The sequence below is a fragment of the Bos taurus genome, chromosome 18 (assembly GCF_002263795.3).
Source record: "Bos taurus isolate L1 Dominette 01449 registration number 42190680 breed Hereford chromosome 18, ARS-UCD2.0, whole genome shotgun sequence".
Taxonomy (NCBI): domain Eukaryota; kingdom Metazoa; phylum Chordata; class Mammalia; order Artiodactyla; family Bovidae; genus Bos; species Bos taurus.
The window spans coordinates 25,526,936-25,553,762 of record NC_037345.1 but is presented as its reverse complement, the minus strand read 5'-3'; the positions used below and the strand labels follow the sequence as shown (position 1 = coordinate 25,553,762).

The window sequence follows — 26,827 nt, the reverse complement described above, 5'->3', positions numbered from 1 at the left end:
AACTGAACTGAAGCCTCTTTATATGGGTTATTTTATTTAACCTTCTAAATAGGTATTACTATTACCCCTGTCTTACAGATGGGAAAACTCAGGCACAGACAGGTGGAATGGTTTGTCCATGGTCACACAGCTGACAAGTGGCAGGGCTGGCATTTGATCCCAGGCAATCTAGCTCCAGAATTGAACCATTCACCACCGAATGAAAGGCTATTCGTGTAAGAAATGAACAGAGGGCAGAGGGTCCCCCTGGGAGAAAAGGGATCTGGCTCCAGTTCCCGCCCTGTGATGTTCAAAGTCACCAAAATCTGTCTGATGGCCCGGAGCCAGTCGCTGAGAACCTGTCCCAGCCCACTGCTCCAGTGCCAGATATGCCCAGAGAACAAGACACCAAGAGCCAGAGTGGGCAGCTGTGTTGGGAAAGAGAAATGGCTATGTAAGCAGGACTGGCATTCCTCCTGCTGGTCACTCAGCACGCACAGTCCTGGAGGCAGGGCCTCTCCATCTGGTGTGTCATCTCCACAGACAGGTGACCACAGCATCTACCCCACGATTTCTGATGTGGACCAACATCGCCCCCTGGTGGAAAGTCTGGGAAATGCGCTGGCTTCCCGAGTGGTCTCCTACTCCGTCTATCAGGACAGGTCAAGGGCAATGGTGATTCTCTACAACAGTGACAGCTAACATAGCAAGTAAGAAGAAGACAAGAATGTGCAGCATGACAAAAGACTTGCATAATTTATACCAATTTATAACACTGTAGGCGCCTCCCGGCTCCAAGAGTATATACCAACAAATGTGAGATTTAGAACACACATCCTCACACCTACCAGGGGGAATTCAAACCTGCCCAGTCATCAAAATGCCTGGCCACTGGAGCTCAGATGGAGGGCAACGAGGCACTCCCCTCCCACTTCCAGGAAGTCCTATGGCCCCAGTCACTAGTCTAAATGGCCTATAGGGGCCTGGGGAGCACTGGAGGAGGAGCCTCTGGGAAGGACAGGATTTTCTGATCTTCGGGAAAGGTGGGCTTGGAGTTAGTCCACATAATCTGGGAGCAAAAGGAAAAGAAACTTCGGACACAGGCTGATGAGGTCTCAAACACGAGGTGGGTCTCTGAGCACTGGACTTGGGACTCCCGGCCTGGGATGACCCTCTCCTCAAGGAAGGAAGCAGGGCCCAGCAGGCCTGTCCAGGACAGGCTGGTCAAGACCCTGCCCCCAGCTGCCCTAGGCCAGCTGCCCCACCCCACTATGACCTCTTCCTCCCTGGTCTCATTTAATCTTCAGAGAACTCTGGGACAGGGCAAGACCAGAGCCATCTGTCCCCAGGTCACAGATGTGGAAACTGAGGGTCAGTGAGAAATGACAGGTCCAAGGTCAGACAGTGAGACTCAGAGCCAGGCGCTGAAACATGACCTTTTGACTCCGCAACCAGTGCTCTGGTCACAGGCCTGGCCAGCTGGGCCGAGGCACCAGGGGCGAGTTGGCTGCCCCCAGGTGGGGTTGACTTGCCTCGGAGCAGAATGCCAGAGGAGGTAGAGCAACATCCTGCGCCCCGGGCCTGGGGAAGCCATGGAGGTAGAAAAGGCCCCCAAGAGGCGACAGTGGCCTCTGTCCTCCAGTAGCTGGGCTGCCATCTTCTCTTCTGCAGGCAGCCAGAGAGGCTGGGAGCTCCAGGCCAGAAAGTCCAGGTAGTCCAGCCTACTGCACCATCTGGGAGGTGAACACCTCCATCTCGGCCTCGGCCTCTGCCTCTGAGCGGCACCTCTGAGAGCAGAACCACAGGAAGAGGAAGAAACCTGCAAGCAAAAGACTGGTCAGTGGGAGCACCACGGAGCACGTGGGGCCTCCCTCCAAATCCAGGCACATTCTTGGTCGGGGCGAGCCAGGCCTCCCTGAGGCCCAGGAGTAATTCTCAGAAGCCCTCACTGTAGGAAGTCAAAAGGGATGGAGCGTAGGAGCTGGAGGACCAGCCTCTGCAAGCCTATAGGTTGCCTTTGTGCAAACTACAAGGTGGTGCCCCCTTCCTGTGGGCTGGTGTAGCCCCAAACCAGCCTGTTTGGGGCCAGATTTCAGCCCCTGATCTGGAGCCCTTCAGCAGTAGACCAGTACCTGCTGTCCACCACCCAGCCCCCAGGGGTTTCCTCCACGCTGTCCACAGGCCCTACCGTAGAGCGAGTTGAAGATGGTGAAGAGGAAGAGCTGGGGCAGCAGGAAGACACTGAAGGAGAAGAAGGCCAAGGCCCAGGTGGTGCCCAGCAGCACGGTGAGGCCCAGCACGGTGACGGTGTCCCGGCAGGCCCGGGTGCCCGGCGCCTTCTCCTGTGCCCGCAGTTTGTTCAGGACCCTCAGCGCCCAGGCCAGCACCACCAGGTTGAAAAGGGACGTGAGGCCACCATAGCCCATGACCAGGACACTATGCACCCAGGAGCTCTGCACCCAGCATCTGCAGGGGATGGGTAAGTGCCGGGGTGGGTATGGCTCCCAAGGCCCGAGGCGGGGAAGCCACCGTCTCCTAGGCCTCTGGACTGTCTCCTGAATCCTGTCCCCATCATTTCTTGCCTGACCGCACACATGGAAAAATCCAGAACCTGGCTTTCCAGCCAGGCCACAGGGCGTGGGGGTGGGTAAAAAATGGGTGAACTGGGTCAAAGGTACAAACTTCCAGTTATAAAATAAGTAAGTCTTGGGGATCTAAGTACAGTATGATGACTATCGTTAATACTACTGCATTGCAAGGGAATTCCCTGGCAGTCCAGCCATTAAGGGTCTTTCTTGGAAAAGACCCTGATGCTGGGAAAGATTGAGGGCAGAAGGAGAAGGGGATGACAGAGGATGAGATGGTTGGATGGCATCACTGACTCAATGGACATGAGTCTGAGCAAACTCCCAGAGATAGTGAAGGACACGGAAGCCTGTTGTGCCACAGTCCATGGGGTTGCAAAGAGCTGGACGCGACTGGGCAACTGGACAACAACCACCAGCAGCGGTTAAGACTCCACGCCTCCACTTCAGGGGGCACAGGTTCAATCCCTGGTCCCTGAACTAAGATCCCACATGCTGTGAAGTGTGGCCAAAAAGTTCAAAATAAAATAAAAATAAATAATAATACTGCATTGCATATTTGAAAGTTGCTAAGAGTAGAGTTCTTACCGCAGAAAAATAAATTCTATAACTACATATGGTGACGGATGTTAACTACACATATTGCAATGGTCATTTTGCAATATATATATAAATATCAAATCATTATGCTGTGTACCTGTAATTAATATAGTGTTATATGTCAAGTGTTACATGGGCTTCCCTGATAGCTCAGTTGGTAAAGAATCTGCCTGCAATGCAGGAGACCCCTATTTAATTCCTGGGTTAGGAAGATCCACTGGAGAAGGGATAGGCTACCCACTCCAGTATTCTTGGGCTTCCCTTGTGGTTCAGCTGGTAAGGAATCCACCTGCAATGCGGGAGACCTGGGTTTGATCCCTGGGTTGGGAAGATCCCCTGGAGAAGGGAAAGACTACCCACTCCAGTATTCTGGCCTGGAGAATTCCATGGACTGTATAGTCCATGGTTGTAGCAGAGTCGGACACTACTGAGCGACTTTCACTTTCACTATATGTCAATCATACTTCAACTTAAAAAATAAAACATGTAAAAAAATTGTAAAGAATACATACATATGTAGTAAGGGTTTTTTAAATGCAAGTGAATGAAAGTTGCAAAATCCAGGGTGAGAGGAGAGGGGCAGAGGTGAGGAAGACTCAGGAGAAGCCAGTTCTTAGTTGGGGGGCTCACTAACACCTCTGTACTGACCCACTTCCTGTCCTATGGAAGCGTCACTTCAGTTATTTTGCCCATGTCAGCAAATTATATAATAAAACACAGATTCAGAGTCCTAAGTCACACTTCCTCAGAAAAACCACCCGACCCTCACAGTGAGAGGAATTAACTTCACCTCAGCCTCACTCTCAAAAGTCCTCTCCAACACCACAGTTCAAAAGCATCAATTCTTTGGCACTCAGCCTTCTTTTTTTTGAACTGTGGTGTTAGAGAAGACTCTTGAGAGTCCCTTGGACTGCAAGGAGATCCAAACAGCCCATCCTAAAGGATATCAGTCCTGAATATTCATCGAAAGGACTGATGCTGAAGCTCCAATACTTTGGCCACCTGATGTGAAGAACTGACTCATTGGAAAAGACCCCGATGCTGGGAAAAAATGAAGGCAGGAGAAGGGACGATAGAGGATGAGATGGCTGGATGGCTTCACCGACACGATGGACATGAGTTTGAGTAAACTCCGGGAATTGGTGATGGACAGGGAGGCCTGGGGTGCTGCAGTCCCTGGGGCTGCAAAGAGTTGGGCACGATTGAGCGACTGAACTGAATTGAAAAGCCCCACACTGTGCCCAGAACCCTCACTTCCTGGAGGCTGGGGTGGGCAGAGGTTGGGGAGTCAGCCTGCCTGTGACCAAGTCCCACCTCTGCCTGCCCCCACTGGGTCTCCCTGGGCAGGGCTCCTCAGCTGCCTGTGCCTCAGTTTCCCCGACAGTAAACAAGGGCTGACAACAGCACCTGCTCCCGCTGTGAGGATCAGTCAGCCCTGAGCAGGCCTGAGCTGATCTCAGTCAGGAGGGGAAAAGGCCACATGGCCATCTGCTGGTGATGGGTCTACAGGGGGTTATTAAGCTGTTCCTTCTATGTCGCCTGTTAGAAACATTTCATCACAAGGAAAAGATTAATGTCCTAGGGCACTGGAAGGAGGGGCAGAGTCTGTCCTTCAGAGCCCCCAAAAGACCCCCCTCTCCCCCACACACATACGCGGTGCCCGGTCCCTGGGTTGTTCCCGGCCCCCACAACATTCTCTTCTCCAACCAGGAGGGTTTGAGGGCTGGCGGTGCCATCCTACGCACGGGTCGGGGGTGGGGAGGAGCCAAGAGAGTGAGCGAAGCGAGGTGATGAGGAGAAAGGAGAATCGGGTACAAGCTGAGCTTCACCACAGAGCCTGAGAACCGGAGCCGGTCTGGCCGACAGCTGCCAGGAGGCAGGTGCTTCCTAAAGTTAGCTGGCGGCGATGTAATAACTCATCCAGCTGGAGACCTTGAGGAACCAGCCGAAGGGGCGAGGCAAAGCCCCCTGGAAACCATGCCCTCTGGAAGCCGCAGCCCCCTCCGGGCCCCGCAGCCAGCGCCCCGCCCATAGGACGCCCCATCTAGAGCCCCAGGACCTAGTGACCCTGCTGCCAGAGCCAGGGAGTCTGCCGCAGCCTTGAGCAAACTCACATGGACGTGATCTTGAAGCCCGTGCTGTTTCCGTGGCTATCGGAGAGTTGGATCTTGTAGGGTCCGTAAACTGAGCTCTTGACGGCAAGAAGGAACAGCACTAGGAAGGCCGGGACCCCTGAGGAGTGGAACAGAGGCTTAGTGTCTTGTCAGGAGATCCCAGAAATGAGCTGCTATAACAGTTCTACTTGGCAAGTAGTGGGGAAGGAAAGAGACTACTCTGAGCCCCCAGCCACTGTCAGTGTGGTCCAGACTCAGAGGAATTAGCCCGCCTAGTGGTCTTAGAGAAGGTGATCTTCCCAGGTAGTACAGTGGTAAAGAATCTGTCTGCCAATGCAGGCGATGTGGGTTCGATCCCCGGGTCGGGAAGATCCCCTGGATAAGGAAATGGCAACCCACTCTAGTATCCTTGCCTGGGAAATCCCATGGACAGAGAAGCCTGGTGGGCTATAGTATATGGAGTCGCAAAAGAGTCGGACACAACTGAGCGCCCATGCTCACATACACGCTTAGAGAAGGCTGATATGAGCGAGGGCTCTCCGGTGGGATTATAGCTGTAGCAGTAGTGGTCCTGCTGGGAGGGTGTGGCTGGGAGGTAATTGGAGAGAGGATTTGGGAACTGGTGGAGAAGGCAATGGCAACCCACTCCAGTACTCCTGCCTGGCAAATCCCATGGACGGAGGAGCCTGGTAGGCTGCAGTTCATGGGGTCACGAAGTGTCGGACATGACTGAGCGACTTCACTTTCACTTTTCACTTTCATGCATTGGAGAAGGAAATGGCAACCCACTCCAGTATTCTTGCCTGGAGAATCCCAGGGACGGGGGAGCCTGGTAGGCTGCCATCTATGGGGTTGCACAGAGTCGGACACGACTGAAGCGACTTAGCAGCAGCAGCAGCAGCAGAGGAAACAATAGAGGCTAGGGATGCTGATGACGGTGGTACCAGAGGTGGTGGTGAACACAAGGATGAGGACGGTGGTGGTGATGGAGGCGACCGTGGAGGTGATTGATGATGGTACTGGAGATGGTAATGAGAGTCGTTCTGGAGGTGGAAGTGGTGATAAGAATAGTCATGTAGGAAGTGGTGGTGGGTGTTGGCAGGGATGGTGACCATGGTCATGGCAAGGGAAGAGAAAGAAAAGGACAGAGGGGACAGACACCCAAGACCTGCGGGAAGCCTCAGGAAGCAAGAGGGCAGGGAGACCGTGCTTACCCCAGCCCACGGCACAGAGCTTGAGCACGTATCGGCGGATGTAGACGTTGTAGACGCGCCCGAGTAGGAGGTAGAGGTTGAAGCCTTCAATGGCCATCCAGGTGAGGCAGCTGAGCAGCGCGTAGTGCAGGGTGGCGGCCAGCACCACGCATGCTGCCCCGGGCGCTGGGGGCGTGGCCAGCACAGGGCTCAGCAGGAAGGTGATGTTGAGGAGCAGCACGGAGGCATGCAGGTTCATGTGGATGCGGGTTACGGAGTCACTCTGCTTCCTGCGGGTGGGAGCATGGCCTTCCGCGACCTGGATGTCACCAGGCAGCGCCGCCCCCTGGGCTCGAAGACACATAATGACCGGGACACGGGTCAAGAGGCTCGGGCAGGGACCCAACAGCAGCCACACACAATGAGGCTTGTCTGCCTCCACTCCAGCCCCACGCGCCTTCTGCCTTCCGGGAAAGCCCACCTGATTCTCGCGGGGCCAAGTAGAAAAGAAGGAGGCATTCTGGGCAGCAGAGGGCAGGAGGCCCTGCATGAGGGCAGGGGAATACCTGGCCTGGAGGTGCAGCAAGACAGTGAGCAGCGAGGCCACGATGGAGATGCTGCAACCCACCAGGGAGATGTAGGTGAGAGGCGCCAGCAATTCTGCAGGGACAGGGGCCTGGGAGAGTTGCTGTGGGAGAAAAGGCAGGAGCGGAAGCATGGAAATGCCCTCCCCTGCCTGAATCAAAGACCTGCCAAGATTTCAGCTCCAAGCCCCCGTCCCCTACAATCCCATCCGTGATCCTGACTTGAAAACAGCCGTGGCAGACACAGTGGCTTTTCTGTCTCTCAACTCCCATCTCTCCTTCCTCCCTACCTTCACTCTCTTAGGCACTGGGGTAGACCCTCCCCTGCTCCTGCTATGTGCAGTCAGGCACACCAGGCCTGGCCTATCAGAGCTCTCCCTCCTTCTTCCCACAGTGATTGGTTAAGGGATGGACATGTGACACACTCTGGGGCTATGGGACTCAGTCCCAAGATTTTGGCTGGCAGAATTGGTAAGAAACCTGGACCCTAGTAGGACCTACAACAGGAAACACTAGCAGCCATATTATTATTCCGTGGGTAGAGCCTATCTGAGAACTAAGCTAGCACAAAGCAAGCACATTGGAGAGACTGAGATAGAGTCCTGTCTTGGTAATATTGAGTCCCTGGATCAAGCCATGCCTGAAGCCTAACCCAACCTTTTAGGGAACATCAACTCATAAGTTTCTTTTTTTTTTTTTTACCCCCCTTTAAATCCCTTTGAGTTGGATTTCTGTCCCTTGCACCAACTTTTACCTTTCTGCTCTGTCCTAGATGTGGAGCCCTCTGCAGCTCTGACCACCCTCATCCAGACTGGATGCACACATACCATAAGAACAGCAAAGTAGGTGAGGTGGTTGCAGCGGCAGAGCACCTGGGAAGGTGTGGGCTGCTCTGTGTGACAGCCCTCAGGGCTCCAGGCCCCCCAGTGGTGCTTGCTGGCTCTCTCCTTCCAGAAGACACAGGTCACTGTGTAGCCTTCCTAAGGGGAAATGCTGGAGTTGGGTGCATCCAAGGGGTGGAGGGGAAGGCCATGGATCAGGGTCTGGAAATTGTGGGAGCCAAACGTGACTCAGCTGCACCCTTGTCAACATTTTACCAGGCACCAGCTGTGCTTTGGCATCAGACAGACCCAGATTCCAGCCCCACCTCCATCCTGGACTCTGAGAGAGACCTGGGAAAGTCACAGAGGTTTTCTGAGCCTCAGTTTATTCATCTGCAAAATGGGATCATTTATACTCAAGATACGGGCTTCCCGGGTGGTGTTAGTGGCTAATGCAGGAGACATAAAAGATGCAGTTTCAATCCCTGGGTCAGGAAGATCCCCTAGAGGTGGGCATGGCAACCCACTCCAGTATTCTTGCCTGGAAAATCCCATGGACAGAGGAACCTGGCAGGCTACAGTCCATAGAGTCGCAAAGAGTCGGACATGACTGAAGCAACTTAGCACGCATGCTCAAGTCACACGGAAGGTGGAGTCATCAAAGACAATGAGGATCTTGAGTACCCAGCTCTGGCCAATACAGCAGGTGCTCTATGATCAACTCTCCCACTTCCCCTCCTACCCATGGGGAACAATGATGATCCAGACCCATCCCAGTGAGGGAGAGAGTCATTTACAGACAACCCTGATGCCAAGCCGTGTGGTTGGAGAGGTAAGGGAAATGAAACAGGCATGCCTTGGAAAGCCCCAGAGGGAGGGGTGGAGGAGTCCAGAGAAGGGAAGGGACAACTAGGGGACTGAGGCCTTAAGGACACATCAGATTTTCTCTAAGTGGAGCAAGGACATACCAGATGGTGGGAACTGCAGGGGCAAAAGCTCAGAAGAATGAAATGAAATGATGATGGAGAAATTGGGAGTGCAGAGCAGTTCTGATGAGATTGAATGAAGATAGGGCCAGAGTGTAGAAGCTCTGGGCTTTGCAGGAATGCCATCAGGGCTTGTGTCCACCCAGCAGCCCTTCTTCCTTCTTTTGGCATCAACATCTGTACTTTCCTTGAGGACCCACCCCTCTCCCAATGACAGGTCATATGAGTCCAGCCCAGTCCCTTGGCCATATGACCGCAGCCTGGCCAGTCCACATGTTCCATCCTCCTGGGAACAGTGATGGTTCAGGGATGGACACATGATCCAACTGGACCTTTAGGATCTGTTATGGGATCCTGATTTGCACTGGCAAGAAAGAGCCCCCTGAGAAGAGGGGAAGGAGGTCCAGCACTTCAGCTGCCATCTTGCCACAGAATGGAAAGCCAAGGCAGGAAACCACTGCTGAGAAATGGAAACTGAGCCATTATGGCAGCGTATCAGTTCCTGGATCCAGCTGTACCTGAAGCTGTCTTGGACATTTCATGTACAGGAGGCAATAAAGTCCCTTTTGTGTTCAAGCTGGCTTGAGCTGCTTTTCTATCATTTGTGATTCAAAGAATCCTGACCAATGCAGTGACTAAAAGCTTCTCTCTCATTTCTTCGGCAGGAATTTTCAAAACACTTCAAAATTTAAAGCAGTTTGTTTCTAAGATAGTTCCACAGGGCGGCTGCTGCTGCTGCTAAGTTGCTTCAGTCGTGTCCAACTCTGTGTGACCCCATAGACGGCAGCCCACCAGGCTCCCCTGTCCCTGGGATTCTCAAAGCAGGAACACTGGAGTGGGTTGCCATTTCCTTCTCCATCCACAGGGCTGGGTTTGCTCAAACCAATATTCAACAGGATAGCTACAAGAGGGTAGGGATGGGCTGGAAATGGGGGTGTCCCCGAACAATACCAGGCTTTGGTTGTGCCAGAAGCTGATGTTCACTGGTTCACTGAGGTTGCTCACGTATCCATGGCTCAGCTGGGCCCCCAGAACATAGTTATTGAGCAGAGATGAGTTGATGTCTTTCTGGAAGGGCAAGAGAAGAAGGGCTGACTGGAGGGAACACAAGGAGACCCTGGATGAAGTCCAAGAGCCTCCTCCCTGGATGAGAACAAGCAGCATGGCTTACATGTGCTCAGCTGTGCCAACCTCCCAGGCTTTGCACATTCTGCCCCTTTCACCTCCTCACAACCTCCACCCTCACTTCCCATTTGTTAAATGGATTCCAGCCTTGTACCCTCCACCTCACCCTACCCCAACTCACTTTCAAAGCCAAGCTTAAAAGGCACCTCCTCTGGAAGCCCTCCTGGATTGCTCCTTGGGAACCATCCTGACCTCACCCTGACTCATTCATCCCTTTGAATCTCTATGATTATACTTAACCTTGAGCTAAAATTAAGTCTCTAAGGTCCTGGTCTAATTGTTGAGATAGAGAGTTCTCTGAGGACAAAGATATTGTGACCTACTTGTCTGCCTCCTGTTTAGGGACAGGCACACACACAGAAGATTTCTTAAGTCTCATTTGCACATTATAATGGTGCCTTCCTACTATTCTGCTCAAACGGAGGCCCAGAGAGGGGCGCTAACTGGCTGAGGTTGCAGAAGGCCAGGAGGAGACATGGATGCCTGCAAAGCCCCCAGGAAGGGGCCAGCACCCACCCTTCATGGCCCACCAGCAGGGGCTGACCTGGAAAAAGCGGGTGCTAGAGAAGTAGATACAGATGAGACGAAGATCCCTAGAGCGGGTCCTGCAGGCATTCCGGGTCAGCTCGGCCGGGAACTGCATGGCGTGCTGGGGCCGGGCCTGCAGAGGGCCAGAGACAGGCTGGGCCCCATGTCCACAGTCCTCCGGACCCACAGCACCTTCACTGTTCCCCACTCACCAGGGAGCCCTCCCGGCCTTGCCCTCAGGCACTTCCTATCTTGGAGCCTCCACCCACAGAACCCTCTCCTGCCAGGCTGCACCTCCACCCAAACTTGCGAGATCCTAGGCCTTCCCTTCAGGCTGTTCTGGTCTTGAGCTGGGGTCTTTTCTCCCACTCAAGTGGGGCCCTGAGGATGGAACATCAGCACCCAACACCCAGGCATTCTGCAGGAATCACACCAGGGCCCTCAAAGGGGGCTACCTCACCCCAGGAACCTGCAAAAGCAGGAAATCAACCCTGAATATTCATTGGAAGGACTGATGCTGAAGCTGAAGCTCCAGTACTTTGGGCACTTGGTGTGAAGAACTGATTCATTGGAAAAGACCCTGATGCTGGGAAAGATTGAAGGCAGGAGGAGAAGGGGATGAGAGGACAAGATGGTTGGATGGCATCACTGACTCAAGGGACATGAGTTTGAGCAAACTCCGGGAGACAGTGAAGGACAGGGAAGCCTGGTGTGCTGCAGCCCATGGGGTCACAAAGAGTTGGACACGAATGGGCGACTGAACAACAACTCACAGCTATTAAGGCAGAGTCCAAAGCCCGGACTGGTGGGAAGGCAGGTGATAGACCCTGGGGAAAGTCCAGACCTTCAACCCCTGGAGCATTTGTGGGGTTGAGGCTCTGGGTACCCTCAATCCCTGGGCATCTCTGACCTGGGGGACCTTCTCCAGAGCGGCACTGCTCAGAGAGAGGCCAGAGAAGTTGCAGTTCAGCTTGAAGGCCAGTGCCTGGATGATTTGCGTCTGCAAGGTGAGGTTGTGGCCCCCGAAGCTGGCATTGAGCAGCCTCAACTCTAGGCCATGAATGAGCCTGAGGGTTAGAGAGACAGCCAGAGCCCTGGAGTAAGGATGGAAGCAAGAGGGACCCTCCACAGCCTCCCCCATCCCACACCCCTGTCACTCCCAACTCCAAACATCTGCACACACAGTGTTCCTGGCACACCCTTACCTCTTCACCAGCTCCCCCATCTCCTTCTTCCATTAACTCTTGCTTGGGTCCCATTTTATTGCCACCTCCTCCAAGAAGCCTTCCCTGGCTGTTCCCCACTGGCTGAAATGCCCCACAGTCCCTACACTTCCCTGTTAAGTCATCAGCATTAGCCTGTCACCCTGAGCACCTAGGGTTTTGAGTCAGAGACCTTGGAGAGCCTAGTCCATTCTTGGAGCCCCTTTCCAGAAAAATGCACAGAGACCCACGATTCTGCACTGGTTTCATGGCACCCACGGCTGAGGACCCTCAACCAGACAGTAAACTCAATGAGAACAGGGGTGCGTCCATCCCACAGCTCCAGAGCTTGGTGCCTGACACATGGTAGGTACTCAGTAAATGAGTGTTGAATAAATGAATGAGCAGTCTACACTGGAGTGACCCTGGGCCACTGAGTCAAGATACAGGCTGCGGGTGGAGGCAGAGCGGACTCTGGGAAGGCCAGGAGGGATGCCCGACTCACTCAGCAGAAGATGTGCTGATCCTGCTCTTGGCTGCCACCTCCATTTTCTCCATCCAGTGCAGGGTCTCCTGGGACGCCTCTGCGAGGAGCGAGTCCAACAACCGCCTCAGCCTCTGTCCACAGCTGTCCCCCCCAGCATCCCCCACCCCTGGCCATCCCTTGGCCTCTGGCTCTTCTGCCCCAGGCTGCTTCCCCAGGGCAGAAGTGCCCTCTTTTCAGTCTCCCCTGGTTTGAGGCCACCCCCACTTCACATCAAAGTCAGGGGTCCGGGCTAGGATGGCTCTTGCAGCTCAGGGAAGCCCTCTTACCTGCCGTCCTGCTCTGAGACACCAAGAGGCACAGGTAGAGGAAAGGGGCCCAGCAGCAGTTCATGTCGTGTATCAAATTTCCTCCAGGAACTGGCTCCCACCCTGGAAAACGTGCATGTCTCGTGACCACAGTAAATGAGCCTCCTCTCACCCTAGGCATCTGGCCTGTCCCTAGATTAGCAGGGCAGCATCTTACCTGATCCTCACACTCCTGCATTCCACAGATGTGGAAACCACGGCTCACAGAGCAAGGGGCTTGCTTCAAGTGAGGCTGCCTGAAGCCAGATCTCCTTGAAACCCAAATCCTGGACCATTTTTACCAAACCCTGCCATTCGCAGCTCTGTCTGAGTCACTCCCTCCTCCCAAAAAATGGTCTCTCTGGGGACCTCCCCAGGACTCTGACCTCACCCATGGGAAAGTTGGGAGTTGCTTGTCATTAACCCTGTCCAGTCCTGTCATTCACCCACCATGTGACTTTGGGCAAGAATCTGAACCTCTCTGATGAAACTGCCAGCAGCAGCCGCTGTGGGGAATTGGAAAATTAGAAGGGAAAAAGCAAGAACAAAGAGTTTTGGGAGAAGGATAGTTTTGATGACCATCATGGATGGTCAGGGGCCACCAAGAATCACGACAGCTGAAGGACAACAGGAGAACCACTGCCTTTGTCCACAAAGAATTCCCCCAATGCCCATTTTAAAGTAGAACGTGATTCGAACATATTCTTCAGTACTGTATTCAACATTTGCTTTGAAACCTCATCTTCCTTTTCACCTATTTTTGTGACTGCGAGAAACCACAGCAGCTGCTAGTTATGAATTAAGATATCAGGCTCAAATTTGTGAAACTAAATCCAATGATTTGGTTTTTTAAGAAAAGGATCCTGTCCCTTTCTGCCATAATTTCCCTCAGGTTTAAAATGAATGGACCAATTTCTGCTTAAACATAGCAAATTTATGTCTGCCCCTGAAACTCCACTAAAATGAGACTGAATGGGACATCCCTGGTTGTCCAGTGGTTGAGACTCTGTGCTTCCAATGCAGGGGACAGGAGTTCCATCCCTGGTTGGGAACTAAGATCCCACATGTATAGTGAGGCCAAACATTTGTTTTAGTTAAGAAAAAAAAAAGAAAACAAATTTCTAAAAACTAAAAAAACAACATGAGAGTGAGTGAATAAAACAGACACAAAGCCACGAAAGACAGAACAATGGGAAAGAAGACAACAGCAGACGAGCGATATCAGTAAAACTTTGGCGGTTACAAAGCCGGTGGCTACCTGGTTTAAAAAAAATAAAAGCAGACCATGAAATGTTGAACCCAAGTGCTTGTGTCAGGGAGAAGTGAGTACAGGGGGTGTGGGGTCAGTGAGGGACAGGGAGAAAGCAGCGAGGTCAACCACATGGGAACTTAGGAACTAGAGGCTTTGGAATCTCTGAAGGCGGGATGGAGGGTGAGGCTACACATGGGGGGTGGGGGCTGTTGGTTGTGAATCTTTAAAAGGACCAGCTGGGTCTCCATATCTCCTCTGTCACCTGGAACATCCAGGAGCCTTCCTCACCACCTTCCCCTCCCCAAACCTGTCCCAGCTCAAAGTACGTTCCCTGAGACAGTGCACCAGAGAGACTCGGAAGAGTCCCATTCTGCGGGGTGCCATTCTGGTACAGGAAAATGAAGCCATATCCCCTCTCCACCGCCTCCTCCAGTCAGCTTCCGGAAGACTGCAGCAGCCAGGTAATGATGCTCCAAGGCAGGAGAAAATTTTTCTCTGAAGAACCAATCATGCCAAGAAAATTATCCTCTAGTTACTGACATTTTGGTGCTCCTTAATATAGCGGCAAAGACCAAACTTACGGTGAAGCTTCACCAGTTACCAAGCCCTACCAGGCAATTAAGTTTTTAGTGCCAAGGATCCCTCGGTTCAGTTCAGTTCAGTCGCTCAGTCGTGTTGGACTCTTTGTGACCCCATGGACTGGAGCACACCAGGCCTCCCTGTCCATCACCAACTCCAGGAGTTCACTCAGACTCACGTCCATTGAGTCAGTGATACCATCCAGCCATCTTATCCTCTCTCATCCCCTTCCCCTCCTGCCCCCAATCCCTCCCAGCATCAGAGTCTTTTCCAATGAGTCAACTCTTTGCATGAGGTGGCCAAAGTACTGGAGTTTCAGCTTTAGCATCATTCCTTCCAAAGAAATCCCAGGACTGATCTCCTTTAGAATGGACTGGTTAGATCTCCTTGCAGTCCAAGGGACTCTCAAGAGTCTTCTCCAACACCACAGTTCAAAAGCATCAATTCTTCAGCGCTCAGCCTTCTTCACAGTCCAACTCTCACATCCATACATGACCATTGGAAAAACCATAGCCTTGACTAGACAGACCTTTGTTGGCAAAGTAATGTCTCTGCTTTTGAATATGCTGTCTAGGTTGGTCATAACTTTCCTTCCAAGGAGTAAGCGTCTTTTAATTTCATGGCTGCAATCACCATCTGCAGTGATTTTGGAGCCCCAAAAATAAAGTCAGCCACTGTTTCCACTGTTTCCCCATCTATTTGCCATGAAGTGATGGGACCAGATGCCATAATCTTAGTTTTCTGAATGTTGAGCTTTAAGCCAACTTTTTCACTCTCCTCTTTCACTTTCAACAAGAGGCTTTTTAGTTCCTCTTCTTTCTGCCATAAGGGCAGTGTCATCTGCATATCTGAGGTTATTGATATTTCTCCCGGATTTTTTAAATGTACACCTTTCTCAGGAAGCTGCTGGAGGATGTGTTCCACAAAATGAGAGAGTAAATCATGAAAGAACACATAGGGTACAGGAAAACCCACCAGAAGAGATGGGAAGCTACTCCCCAGAAAATGCATGAAGAGAAGGCCCGGACTGATGACTGGGCAGCAGGCCTAGGGCACATCCCGTCCAGAAGGAAGCAGAAGACAGTAGGTTTCCAGGAGGAACGTCTCAGTGTGTAAAAGAAGGAGGCGAATATACAGATTGTCTGACAGGTCTGAATACATAGGAAAATTATTTTGAGAAATGTCTTACAGAAAGCTTGCAAATGAAAAATAAAAAAGAAGCAATTAACTTCAGGAAAACCAAGTTGTACAGGAAAGAAAACGTAATCTTGCTACACAAACTGACATAAAGTATAAGATGTTTATAGCATTATAAAAACTTTTTTTGGCGGTGGGGGGGGAGCTGTGTCACTCTGGCCACATCTTAGTTCCCTGACCAGGGATTGAACCCCAGGGAAAGTGCCAAGTCTTAACCACTGAACTGCCAGGGAATTCTCTATATTTTTAAAATTGTATAAAAACCATATAAAAATGATTTTGACTTCCATTTATGATGTAGAGAGCCACAAGGGAACATCACTCCCATCTTGACCATGGGAAAAGCCAAATGATGTACAAAACTGGTTTTTTGAGCCTGTTAGAGAACTGAAGTCACAAAATAATCAGATAAACTGGTTTCCAGTGGTTGATAAGCCCTTCAAAGATGAGGTGTTTCAGCTCAGTGGTTACCAAAAAAGCAGATAAGAACAACTGATACCATAATGGATTCTTTTTTAACTCTTTATTTTATATTGGAGTATCGCCAATTAACAGTGTTGTGATAGATTCAGGTGGACAGCAAAGGGACTCAGCTATACATATACACGTATCCATTCTCCCCTAAACTTCCCTCCCATCCAGGCTGCCACATAACACTGAGCAGAGTTCCCTGTGCTATACGGTAGGTCCTTATTGCTTATCCATTTTATTTTTTCAATCATTCAGAAACATTGTTTAATAATATTCTTATCAAAATAAAACTTACAGAAAAGTTCACAAATCATGTATCTTGGTGAATTATCACTTGGGTTTCCTGGTGGCTCAGGCAGTAAAGAATCTGCAATGCAGGAAACCTAGGCTCGATCTTTGGGTCAGGAAGATCCCCTGGAAAAGGGAATGGCAACACACTCCAGTATTCTTGCCTAGAGAATTCCATGGACAGAGGAGCCTGGCGGGCTACAGTCCATGGGGCCGCAAAGAGTTGGACACGACTGAGCAGTTAACACACTTTATCCATTTCAAATATAGCAATGTGTACGTGTCCATCTCAAACTCCCTAACTAGCCCTTCTCTCCGTCCTTCCCCTCTGGTAACCACAAGTTCGTTCCCTAACCTGTGAGTCTGTTTCTGGTTTTTAAGTAAGTTCATTTGTATAATTTATTTTTAGATTCTGAATATAAGGGATAGCATATGATCTTAGTGAATTCGTAAAGGCTGAGTATGAATGAGAATGCCAGTTTAAAACCACTGAGAGCCCCAGACACAAGGGGTGTCTAAATCCACTTGACCATTTCTTCCCACAGTCCTCTGCTGGTGCTCATGAGGATGACTGGGGGTGGGGCAGGGACCTGAGAGGGCCCCTGTGGTGACATGGGCATGCTGAGGTTTGAGGGTGAAGCCTATATGAGCCCCAGGCCATGTGTGAGTACGTGATGGTGACTGGCTGCTGCGAGAGACAGACATCTGCGCCCTGGCCTTGCCATAATGAGACCCACATCCATAGGTCCCTGACTTGTTATAAGGAAAAGGTCTGCTGCCTCTGGCGGAGAAGTGAAAAAAACCAACAAGAGACTTCTCTGGTGGTCCAGTGGTTCAGACTCCACACTTTGAATGCAGGGGGCACAAGTTTGACCCCTGGTCAGGAAACTAAGATTCCACATGCAGCACAGTGCAGCCAAATAAAAACCACCTACCCCAGACCCTGCATGGACATTAGGCAAAAGCTATCTGCCACTGGTATGGAGTGGCCAAACCCACTAGTGCCCAGGATTTTGCACTGTTATAAAACAAGGGGCTGCTTGCTGCTGCTGCTGCTGCTGCTGTGAGAAAGGCAGGAACTTCATTCACACCTCAGACGCCTCCACCAATACATGGCAGGGTTTGGGCTCCATGAAGGTAAAGGAGAAGTCAGCCAGCACTGAAGAAGAGGCAGAAGTTGCCAGTCACTGAATGAGAAATGGGAAAGCTAAGAAAGCCCTGGTCGTGGGGCTCAGGCACAAAGCTACCTAAGACCGAAAACTTAGAGCAAGAGAACCAGAAATCTACTGCTTCCATCAAAAATTTTGCACCAAGTAATAAGCAACAGCTGTCTACCACTGGCAAAGGGGCCAGAACACAAAGAAAGATTCCCTCTGTGTTGCACGCATGCAAGGATGAAAGTGGAGTAGGATTACTGAGAAAATCCATGCGGGACGCAAGGGCTCACACTAAACACAGAGTAATGTCCGTCCCTCACTGGAGAAATGTGATGCTTATGCTGCAGAGAAGGTACCTGCAACAACAAGACTGTAACCCAAATTGACTACAGACTAGACTGACTCAGTGAATGCCTTCTACTTAAGCCACGACATAAGAAATACCCCCACTTTTGGTGATAGGCATAATTTGGGATAGGCATAATTATAATTTACCTCACTACTGTGCTTTCACACAATGCCTTGGTATTCAGTCAAAGCTTATAACACACACATAAAATCAAGAAAAAAGAAAATACTCTTTGTCAAAAGATAAAAGAGACAAGAGAAGTAGAGCCAGAGATGACCAAAATGTTAAAACTATCAGATAGGGACTTAAAGATACATGGGTATGGAAAAGCAGGTGGTGGAAAGGTGTACTCCTAAGGACAGATAGGAAATTTCAGGAGAGCAATGGAAACTATTAAGGAGAGACAGGGAGAAATGAAATACTCAATATCATTGATAAAGAATTTCTTCAATTGTGAAGTGAAAAAAAGTGAAAGCGTTAGTTGCTCAGTTGTGTCCAACTCTTTGTGACCTCATGGACTGTAGCCTGCTAGCCTCCTCTGTCCATGGAATTCTCCAGGCAAGAATTCTGGAGTGGATTGCCATTCCCTTTTTCAGGGGATCTTCCTGACCCAGGGATGGAACCCAGGTCTCCTGCATTGCAGGAAGATTCTTTGCCATCTGAGCCATTGAAGGCCTATTAATCAGCAAACCAGACACAGCAAAGTAATCAGTGAATTTGAAGATAGAACAATATAAATAATCTGAATTGAAACACAAAGAGTAAGAAAAGCCAAAATAAAACTCAAAACGGTAGGACAAGAGCAGATGGTCTAATAAACATGTAATATGAGTCCCAAAAGGAAGAGAAAGAACATAGAAGAAATCTTTAAAGAGATAATGGCTGCATTTTTTCCCAAAATTAGTGAAAGACAACATACTACAGATTTAAGAAGTTCTATAAAACTTAGCAGAATAAATATAAAGAAACCACACCTAGACATACAGTCAAACTGATGCAAAACCAAAGATTAAAAAAATCTTGAAGACAGAGAGAAAAAGAAATAATAGATACAGAAGATAAGAAATAAAACAAGAGACTTCTCAAGAAACTATACAAACCAGAAGATAACACAACTACATATTTCAAGAAAAATGTGTTAACCTAGAATTTGATGCCCAGTGGAAATATGTTTCAAAAATTAAAATCAAATAAGGACTGTTTCAGATGAGCAATGGCTTAAAAAAATTCATTTCCAGCAGCTGTGCTGTGCTTAGTCGCTCAGTCGTGTCCAACTCTTTGCAACCCCATGGACTGTAGCCCACCAGCCTCCTCTGTCCAGGCAAGAGTACTGAACTGGAATGCCATGCCCTCCTCCAGGGGATCTTCCCAACCCAGGGATCAAATTCAGGTCTCCTGCATTGCGGGTGGATTCTTTACCATCTGAGCCACCAGGGAAGTTCAAGAATACTGGAGTTGGTAGCCTCTCCCTTCTCCAGAGGACCTTCCCAACCCAGGAATTGAACCAGGGTCTCCTGCATTGCAGGAGGATTCTTAACCAGGTGAGCTACCAAAAAGCCCCATTTCCAGCAGACCTGCACTAAAAGAAATATTAAAGGAAATTCTTTTGGCAGAAGAACATTTATACCAGATGAAAACATGGACCTACACAGAGAAATGGAGTGTTGAAACTGATAAAACTATGTCAAATACAGAATGAATTTTCTCAATTTTAACATCTGTCTAATGTAAAAATGTCTAATGTAAAAATGGCAACACTATATTGTGAGGCCTCATAATACATGCAGAAATTTTAATGTACCACAAAAAATAGCACTATGGCCAAAAAACCACCTATATAAGGGAAAAGTGGATAGCTTGAATTTCATCAAAAATTAAAACTTCTAATCTTTGAAGATCATTGCTAAGAGAGTGAGAATACAAATTATAGACTGAGAGGAAATATTTGAAAACACAAATTTGAAAAAAAATGTGCATCTGGACTATATTGAGAATTCATAAAACTAAACAAGAAGACAAATAACCCAATAAAAAAGGCAAAAGATTTAAAGAGTCACTCAGCCAAAGAAGATACATAGATGCCAAAAAAGCACATGAAAAGATATTCAGTATCACTAGTCATTAGGGAAAGGCAAATAAAACCACAAAGAGTAGTCACTACACACCTTCTGGTGGAGCTAAAAACAAAATGACTGGTAATATCTTGTGTTACTGAGAATATACAACAGCTGAATTCTCATGCATGGATGGAAAGAATATAGAATGGGACAACTACTTTGAAAAAGGGCTTCCCTGGTGGCTCAGCAGTAAAGAATCTGCCTGCAATGTAGGAGTCTCAGGAGACACGGGTTCAGTCCCTGGTTTGGAAAGATCCTCCGGAGGAGGGCATGGCAACCCACTCCATTATTCTTGCTAGAAAATCCCATGGACAGAGGAGCTTGGCGGGCTACAGTCCATGGGGCTGCAAAGGGTTGGACATGACTGAAGCAACTTAGCATGCAGGCAGGCAGTTTGAAAAATCTGAAAACAATACCAACTTCCATCAAGAGAATTCCCTGGCGGTCCAGTGGTTAGGACTCGGTGTTTTCACTGTCAAGGGCATGGATTCAATCCTGGTTGGGAAACTAAGATCCTACAAGCTGCACAGCACAGCCAAAACAATTGCATCCAATGGGGAAGATAAACAAACCGTGGTATATCCATACTGTGGGACACTACTCAGCAATAAAAAAGAATGAGCCACTGACACAGGCAACAAATGGCTGAGTCTCAAAATCAGTATGATAAGTGAAAGAAGCCAGACAAAAAGGAGTATGTATTTTATGATCGCATGTATATGATCTTCCAGAAAAGTAAAAGCTTCATGTGAGAGAACACATCCATAGTTTCCATGGGGTGGGAAAAAGGTAACTGACTATAAAAGGAGCCAAAGCAACTGTTCAGGGGGATGTGCTCCACTCAATGGCTCAGTCGTGTCCAACTCTCTGTGACCCCACGGACTAAAACTCACCAGGCTCATCTGTCTCCGGAATTCTCTAGGCAAGAATACTGGAGTGGGCAGCCATTCCCTTCTCCAGAGGATCTTCCCGACCCAAGGATTGAACCCGAGTCTCCTGAGTCTCCTGCTTTGGCAAGCAGTTTCTTTACCACTGAGCTACCTGGAAAGTGGGGATGGAAATAGTATATATCTGGACTGAGATAGAATGTATGTAGGACTCCAAGTATTTGTCAAAACTCATCAAACTACTCTCCAAAAGTGTGAGTTTAATAAATAAAATAAATCAACTAAACAAATAGGAAACTGTAGTAGGTGAAGCATCCGTCTATAAACCGAATTTTTGAGAGTCAAGCCAAAAATATAGTGAGAATATAGGGAAGAGGAAGTGGAAAGGTGTGGAGAGGATAAGGAAGCTCACCTTCCTCCTTCACAGAGGGAGAAAGTCACCAGAAATGCCCCACAGAGTTCCAGGAAGGGAGAACCACAGAACTCAAACACCTGTTTGATGGTAAAGGCAGAGAGAAGTAGTTAAGAGCATGACCTTTAATTTTGTTTTCTTTCTTCTTTTAAATCTTTTGGCCGTACCACTTGGCCTGTGGGATCCTAGTTCCCCAGGGATCAAACCTGTGCGCCTGATGGAAGTGCAGTCTTAACCACTGGACTGCCAGGGATGTCCCCATGACTTTCAAGTTTTTCGCCATTGGATTTGCAAATGTGGTATCACCCAGTGAGAGACAAGCACACCCCACTCCCCATGAGAGTGTCAAGGGTTCAGCCTTTTCAAGAGAATCATTGGACAACACACACTTTTCATTCTGAATAGCCTCTGATCCAGGAAACTCATTTTTGTGAATTTATCCTATGGAAATAAGAGGGCAAGCCAGGTAAAATACATAGAAAAGTATTTATAATACCATTGTTAATCATAAAAAAGCAAAAAACTATGTAAATGTTATTCCTCAATAGAGGAATAGTTACAAAAATTACAGTCCAATGCCACTCTGGAAAAGTTTGGTAATATATTATAAAACTAAACGTACCATATGACCCAGCGATCGCACTTTTGGGCATTTAACCCAGAGAAATCAAAACTCATGTTCACACCAAAACCTGCATAGGAGGCCTTATTCGCCATAGCCTCAAACTGGAAGCAATCCCAATGTGCCTTCAATGAGTGAATGGTTAAACAAGCTCAGCCCAGCAATTAGAAAAATGTGTGACACACGACTTGGATGGGTCTCTAGGCAGTCATGCTGGGGGTGGGGGGGAAGCCAGTCTAAAAATGCTGCATTTCTATAATTTTATTTATTTGACATCCTTGAAGTAAAAAAATTACAGAGATGGAGAACAGATTAGTAGGTGTCAGTGGTTTAGGGACTGGCGATGTTTCTAAGCAGCCTTGTGGTAACAGGAAGTCTTGTATCTTCCTTGTTATATACGAATCTACACTTCATAAAATTGCATAGAATTAAACACACATACACGCACACACCCATGTCAGTGTATAAAAGCTGATGAAATCTGAATAAAGGTTATGAATTGTACCAAAATCAATTTCCTGGCTCTGATGTTGTACCTTAGGTATGAAAGATGTTACCATGGAATAAGACTGGGTGAGATGTACACAAAAATTTTTGTGTACATTTTTTGCAACTTCTTGCTAATTTATCACCTTTTCAAAATTGAAAGTTAAATATAGTACAGTGGATCGCCATTTCATTACTAAGAATTATGATGTAAACAGCCGCATAGAAGAGGAGCACAGGATGTCACTGAGTGGAATACCATGCCTGCTGCTCATTTGCAATCCCATGGACTGCAGCCCACCAGGCTCCTCTGTTCATGGAATTCCCCAGGCAAAATACTGGAGAGGGTTGCCATTTCCTTCTCCTGGGGATCTTCCCAACCCAAGGATTGAACCCCCAACTCCTGTGTCTCCTGCATTGGCAGGCAGATTCTTAACCACTGTGCCACCTGGGAAGCCCATTGAATGGAAAGGACAGGTTAAAAATAGCTCGTGTAACATAATCACTGTGGTATTTGAACTTTTCCACTGTGGTGTTTGAACTGTGGTGTTGGAGAAGACTCTTGAGAGTCCCTTGGACTGCAAGGAGATCCAACCAGTCCATCCTAAAGGAGACCAGTCCTGGGTGTTCATTGGAAGGAATGATGCTGACGCTGAAACTCCAATACCTCCAGGTGTTATTAACACCTGCCTTATTTGCTGCATGTGCAACTTCATTATCTGCCCATTTTTGTATTGGGTTAAACTTTTCCTTATCAATTTCTAGAAACTCTTTACATAATAGGAAAATTAGCTCTTTGTCTATTATATGAGTTGCAAATATCTTCCCTTGTTCGTCACTTGCCTTTTGACATTATATATGGTCTCTTTTTTTTTTTTTTTTTGCCAGGTAGCTTTCTTTATTTAATATAGAAATTTTCTATAATAAAAATTACCAGTGTTTTCTCTTTGGGCTTCTGGATTTTGAGTTTTAGGTAGAAAGACCTTCCCCATTCCAACATCATAAAGGAATTCACCTAAGATTCTTCTAATACTTTTAAGGTTTCATTTTTTTTATATTTGGAATTCCCAGTCCATTTGTGTTGACCTAGAGTATGCAATATGGATTCAAATTTTTTCTGGTGGTTACCCATTTGTCTTAACACTATTTTTTTGGCTGCATCACGTGACTTGACTTGTATGATCTTAATTCCCCAACCTATGCCCCTGCAGTGGAAGCACAGAGTCCTAACCACTGGATCCCTGGGGAATTCCCTTAATGCCATATATTAATATGTATGTTTATTTTTATTTTAAAAGAGAATAAAGACTATGGAGTCAGAGTGTTGGGTTCTTATTTGTTTGGCTATTAGGTTAATATTTGAGTTTTAGGTAGAAAGACCTTCCCCATTCCAGCATTATAAAGGAATTCTCCTAAGTTCCTGCTAATACTAATACTTTTAACGTTTCATTTTTTAATTTTCATTTGGGCAATTCACTTACCCTCTCAGGACCTCAGAGATCAAAAGAAATGATTTAGGGGGGCAAAGGAAACCACTGAATAAGATCATCTGGAATATTTCTGGTGAGAAAACTGAGAACCCAAGAATGCAAAAAAGATTCCCTTGGGAGTACAGATGGGGAAAATGAGGCTCAGCCAGTGGTGTGGACTTGACCTCCAGGGTCTGGACCCTAAGACTGGGTCCCCAGGCCCTTGGCCATGCTGCTGCCAGACAGACATAGGGGGAAGAGGAGTTTAATCCCCCCACCCAGCTGGGGAAATTAAGGCCAAAGCAGAAGTGATCCCTCCCCCAAGCAACCAAATAGAAGCTATGGTTTCCATCCCCTTTCCCAGGAGCAAACCACAATCTTCACTTCTGCTTGCAACCTCCTACATCCCCCTCCCCATCCTTTCAGAGAGACCACCACTCACCATTACCCCACACCCTCAGCCATCTCATTCTCATTCAGCCATCTCAAATAGCACAATTCACTATTTGAAGCCTTATAGGAAATAGGAGGGGGCTTCCCAGGTGGCGCCAGTGGTAAAGAACCCACCTGCCAATGCAGGGGACTCAGGTTCGATCCCTGGGAGGGGAAGATGCCCTAGAGGAAGGCATGGCAACCCACTCCAGTATCCTTGCCTGGAGAATCCCATGGACAGAGGAGCCTGCTGGGCTACCGTCTATAAGTTTGCACAGAGTTAAACACGACTGAAGCAACTTAGCACACAGCACAGGAAACAGGACCCCCTTACCTGACTCCCAGGAAGGTTCCCCCTGACAGTGGAAAAACTGAATACCACACAAGAATTTGCCTGGCGTTCTTCAGCAGGCCAGTGTGCAAGCTGAAACACAAACCCAGACTCCAAGTCAAGTGCTCTCCCCTGAGATATGCTGCAGCTTCCAAAAGGTGGCCGGGAGGCTGAGTTGCTACCAGGAAGAACATAACCCTAATCAGGTCAACAAAACATGAGGGGACAGGTGGCACGCAGAGCAGAGCCTTTGGGAGATGTAAATTCTATAACTAGTTTCGTTTCAGCACCTGAGCTGTGAAGTTAGGCAAGGAACTTGACCTTTCTGTGCTGCACGCTTTCTCAACTGTAAAATGAGGCCAAGGTCATCTATTTCCTAGGGCGTGCATGCTAAGTTGCTTCAGTCGTGTCCAACTCTTTGAGACCCTGTGAACTGTAGCCTACTCTCTGTCCATGGGATTCTCCAGGCAAGAATATTGGAGTGGATTGCCTATGCCCTCCTCCAGGGGATCTTCCCAACCCAGGGATTGAATCCACGTCTCTTATGTCTCCTGCATTGGCAGGCAAGTTCTTTACTTCTGGCACCACCTGAGAAGCACATTTCCCAGAGACAGAGACTCAACCATATCCACGATCCACACTCCTGGGAATCTGAGGCTCTAACCCAGATTCCCAGCCAGGAATACACTGAGCAGGAGAACCTCTGCCTTCCTCTCCCTCTCCAGAGCTGGCTGTGTACCACCCTCTCCCCAACAGTACTAGAGCCCACTGAGCCAATGTGCTCCTGGGTAGGGCCCCACGTGCTCCTCCCAACAGCTGCTCCTGCCAACCACAGACTGGAATTCCCACCTCCGCCTCCCCCACGGCCTGGGTGAAAGTGAACCTGTGGTCTCTGCAGGGAAGTCCTGACAGGTGCTATTATTTCCCAAAAGGAGGTCCCACGAGGGCCCAACAGGGGGGTCTATGACCCAATCAGACCCAGAGCCTTTGCCTGGAACACACTGTCTCAGGCTCTAATCCAGGGCACTCAGAGGAACTGCACCTGCTCTGATCTGCCCAACATCAACTCTGTGCCAGCCCCTCACCCCTGTCACCTGAGATGCAGGCTACTGGACTAGCCCCATTTTACAGATAAGGAAACTGAGGTCCAGAAAAGCAAAGTTCAATAACAGGCCACAAAGTGGGTAAGGGGAGTAAAGGTTTGAACCCAGAGCCTAACTACTCCTTAATTGAATTATCTATTTTTCAAAAACATAGATCTCAACAAAAAGATACTCATGTATAACACAGGGAACTATATTCAAAATCCTATGATAAACTATCTTGGGAACTTCCCTGACGGTCCGCTGGTTAAGAATCCGCCTGCCAATGCAGGGGACACAGGTTTGATTCCTGGCCCAGGAAGATCCCGCATGCCTGGGGGTCAACTGAGCTGGCATACGGCAACGACTGAAGCCCATGCGTCCCTGAGCCCATGCTCTCCAACAAGGGAAGCCACTGCCGTGAGAAACCGCGTACCACACCCAGAGTACCCCCTGCTCACTTTAACTAGAGAAAGCCCACGGGCAGCCAAAAACTAACTGATTAATTAATTAATTAACTTTTAAAAACCATAATGGAAAAGAATATTTGAAAAAGAATGCATATATACCTGTAACGGAATCACTTTGCTGTACAACAGAAGTTAACATGACATTGTAAATCAAATATACTTCAGGTTAAAAAAAAAAAAAAAGAAAAAAAGAAATATGTCCCCACCACCACTGGAAAACAAAAGAAAACCAAAAACATAGATCACTCCAGTCCTGAGATTAGGAGTTGCCATCAGAGGCCCAGGAACCGGTGAAGGGAAGGCAGGTGAGCCCCACCTTGCTGCTCCAGGGATGTCACCAGCCCAACAACCACCCAGGCAGGGGTGTGCCCAGTGCCCGCTGGGGACCCAAGGGTCAGGACAGAGTCTAGGAAGAGCGGGGCATGGAGAGACTCAGACAGAAGGGCTGACCTGTGCGGCTGCTGCTGTCTCGCTGCCCGCGGCTGCCTTCTGCAGGAAGAAGGGGAAGTTGGGAACCTCTGTGCTGCGGGCAGGCGGCCTCTGCTCATTCACCCTACTCCGGCACAGCACACGCTCCCTGCACTTCTTCTTTCACTAGAAGAAGCCTGTTTGTTGCAT

The 26,827-nt window shown here is 48.8% G+C and overlaps 1 protein-coding gene across 6 annotated transcripts; it reads right to left on the bottom strand.

Moving 5' to 3' along the window:
• Positions 1 to 14: 14 nt before the first annotated feature.
• ADGRG5 (adhesion G protein-coupled receptor G5) lies at positions 15 to 26,827 on the bottom strand. 6 transcript variants are annotated; one of them, XM_059876608.1, is made up of 12 exons: positions 26,660 to 26,827; positions 21,318 to 21,397; positions 12,591 to 12,692; positions 12,283 to 12,361; positions 11,486 to 11,642; positions 10,592 to 10,708; positions 9,814 to 9,930; positions 7,883 to 8,035; positions 6,493 to 7,159; positions 5,279 to 5,396; positions 2,168 to 2,445; positions 15 to 1,798 (listed from the first exon to the last, which is right to left on the bottom strand). In XM_059876608.1, the coding sequence occupies exons 3-12, from the start codon at positions 12,652 to 12,654 to the stop codon at positions 1,701 to 1,703; spliced, it is 1,848 nt and encodes a 615-aa protein (XP_059732591.1). In that variant the 5' UTR covers positions 12,655 to 12,692; positions 21,318 to 21,397; positions 26,660 to 26,827; the 3' UTR covers positions 15 to 1,700. The 6 variants fall into 6 exon arrangements, with proteins under 6 accessions (XP_059732591.1, XP_005218574.1, XP_059732592.1 ...); NM_001206716.1 differs by lacking the exon at positions 21,318 to 21,397 and having other exon boundaries at positions 714 to 1,798; positions 6,493 to 6,761; positions 7,038 to 7,159; positions 26,660 to 26,820; XM_005218517.5 differs by lacking the exon at positions 21,318 to 21,397.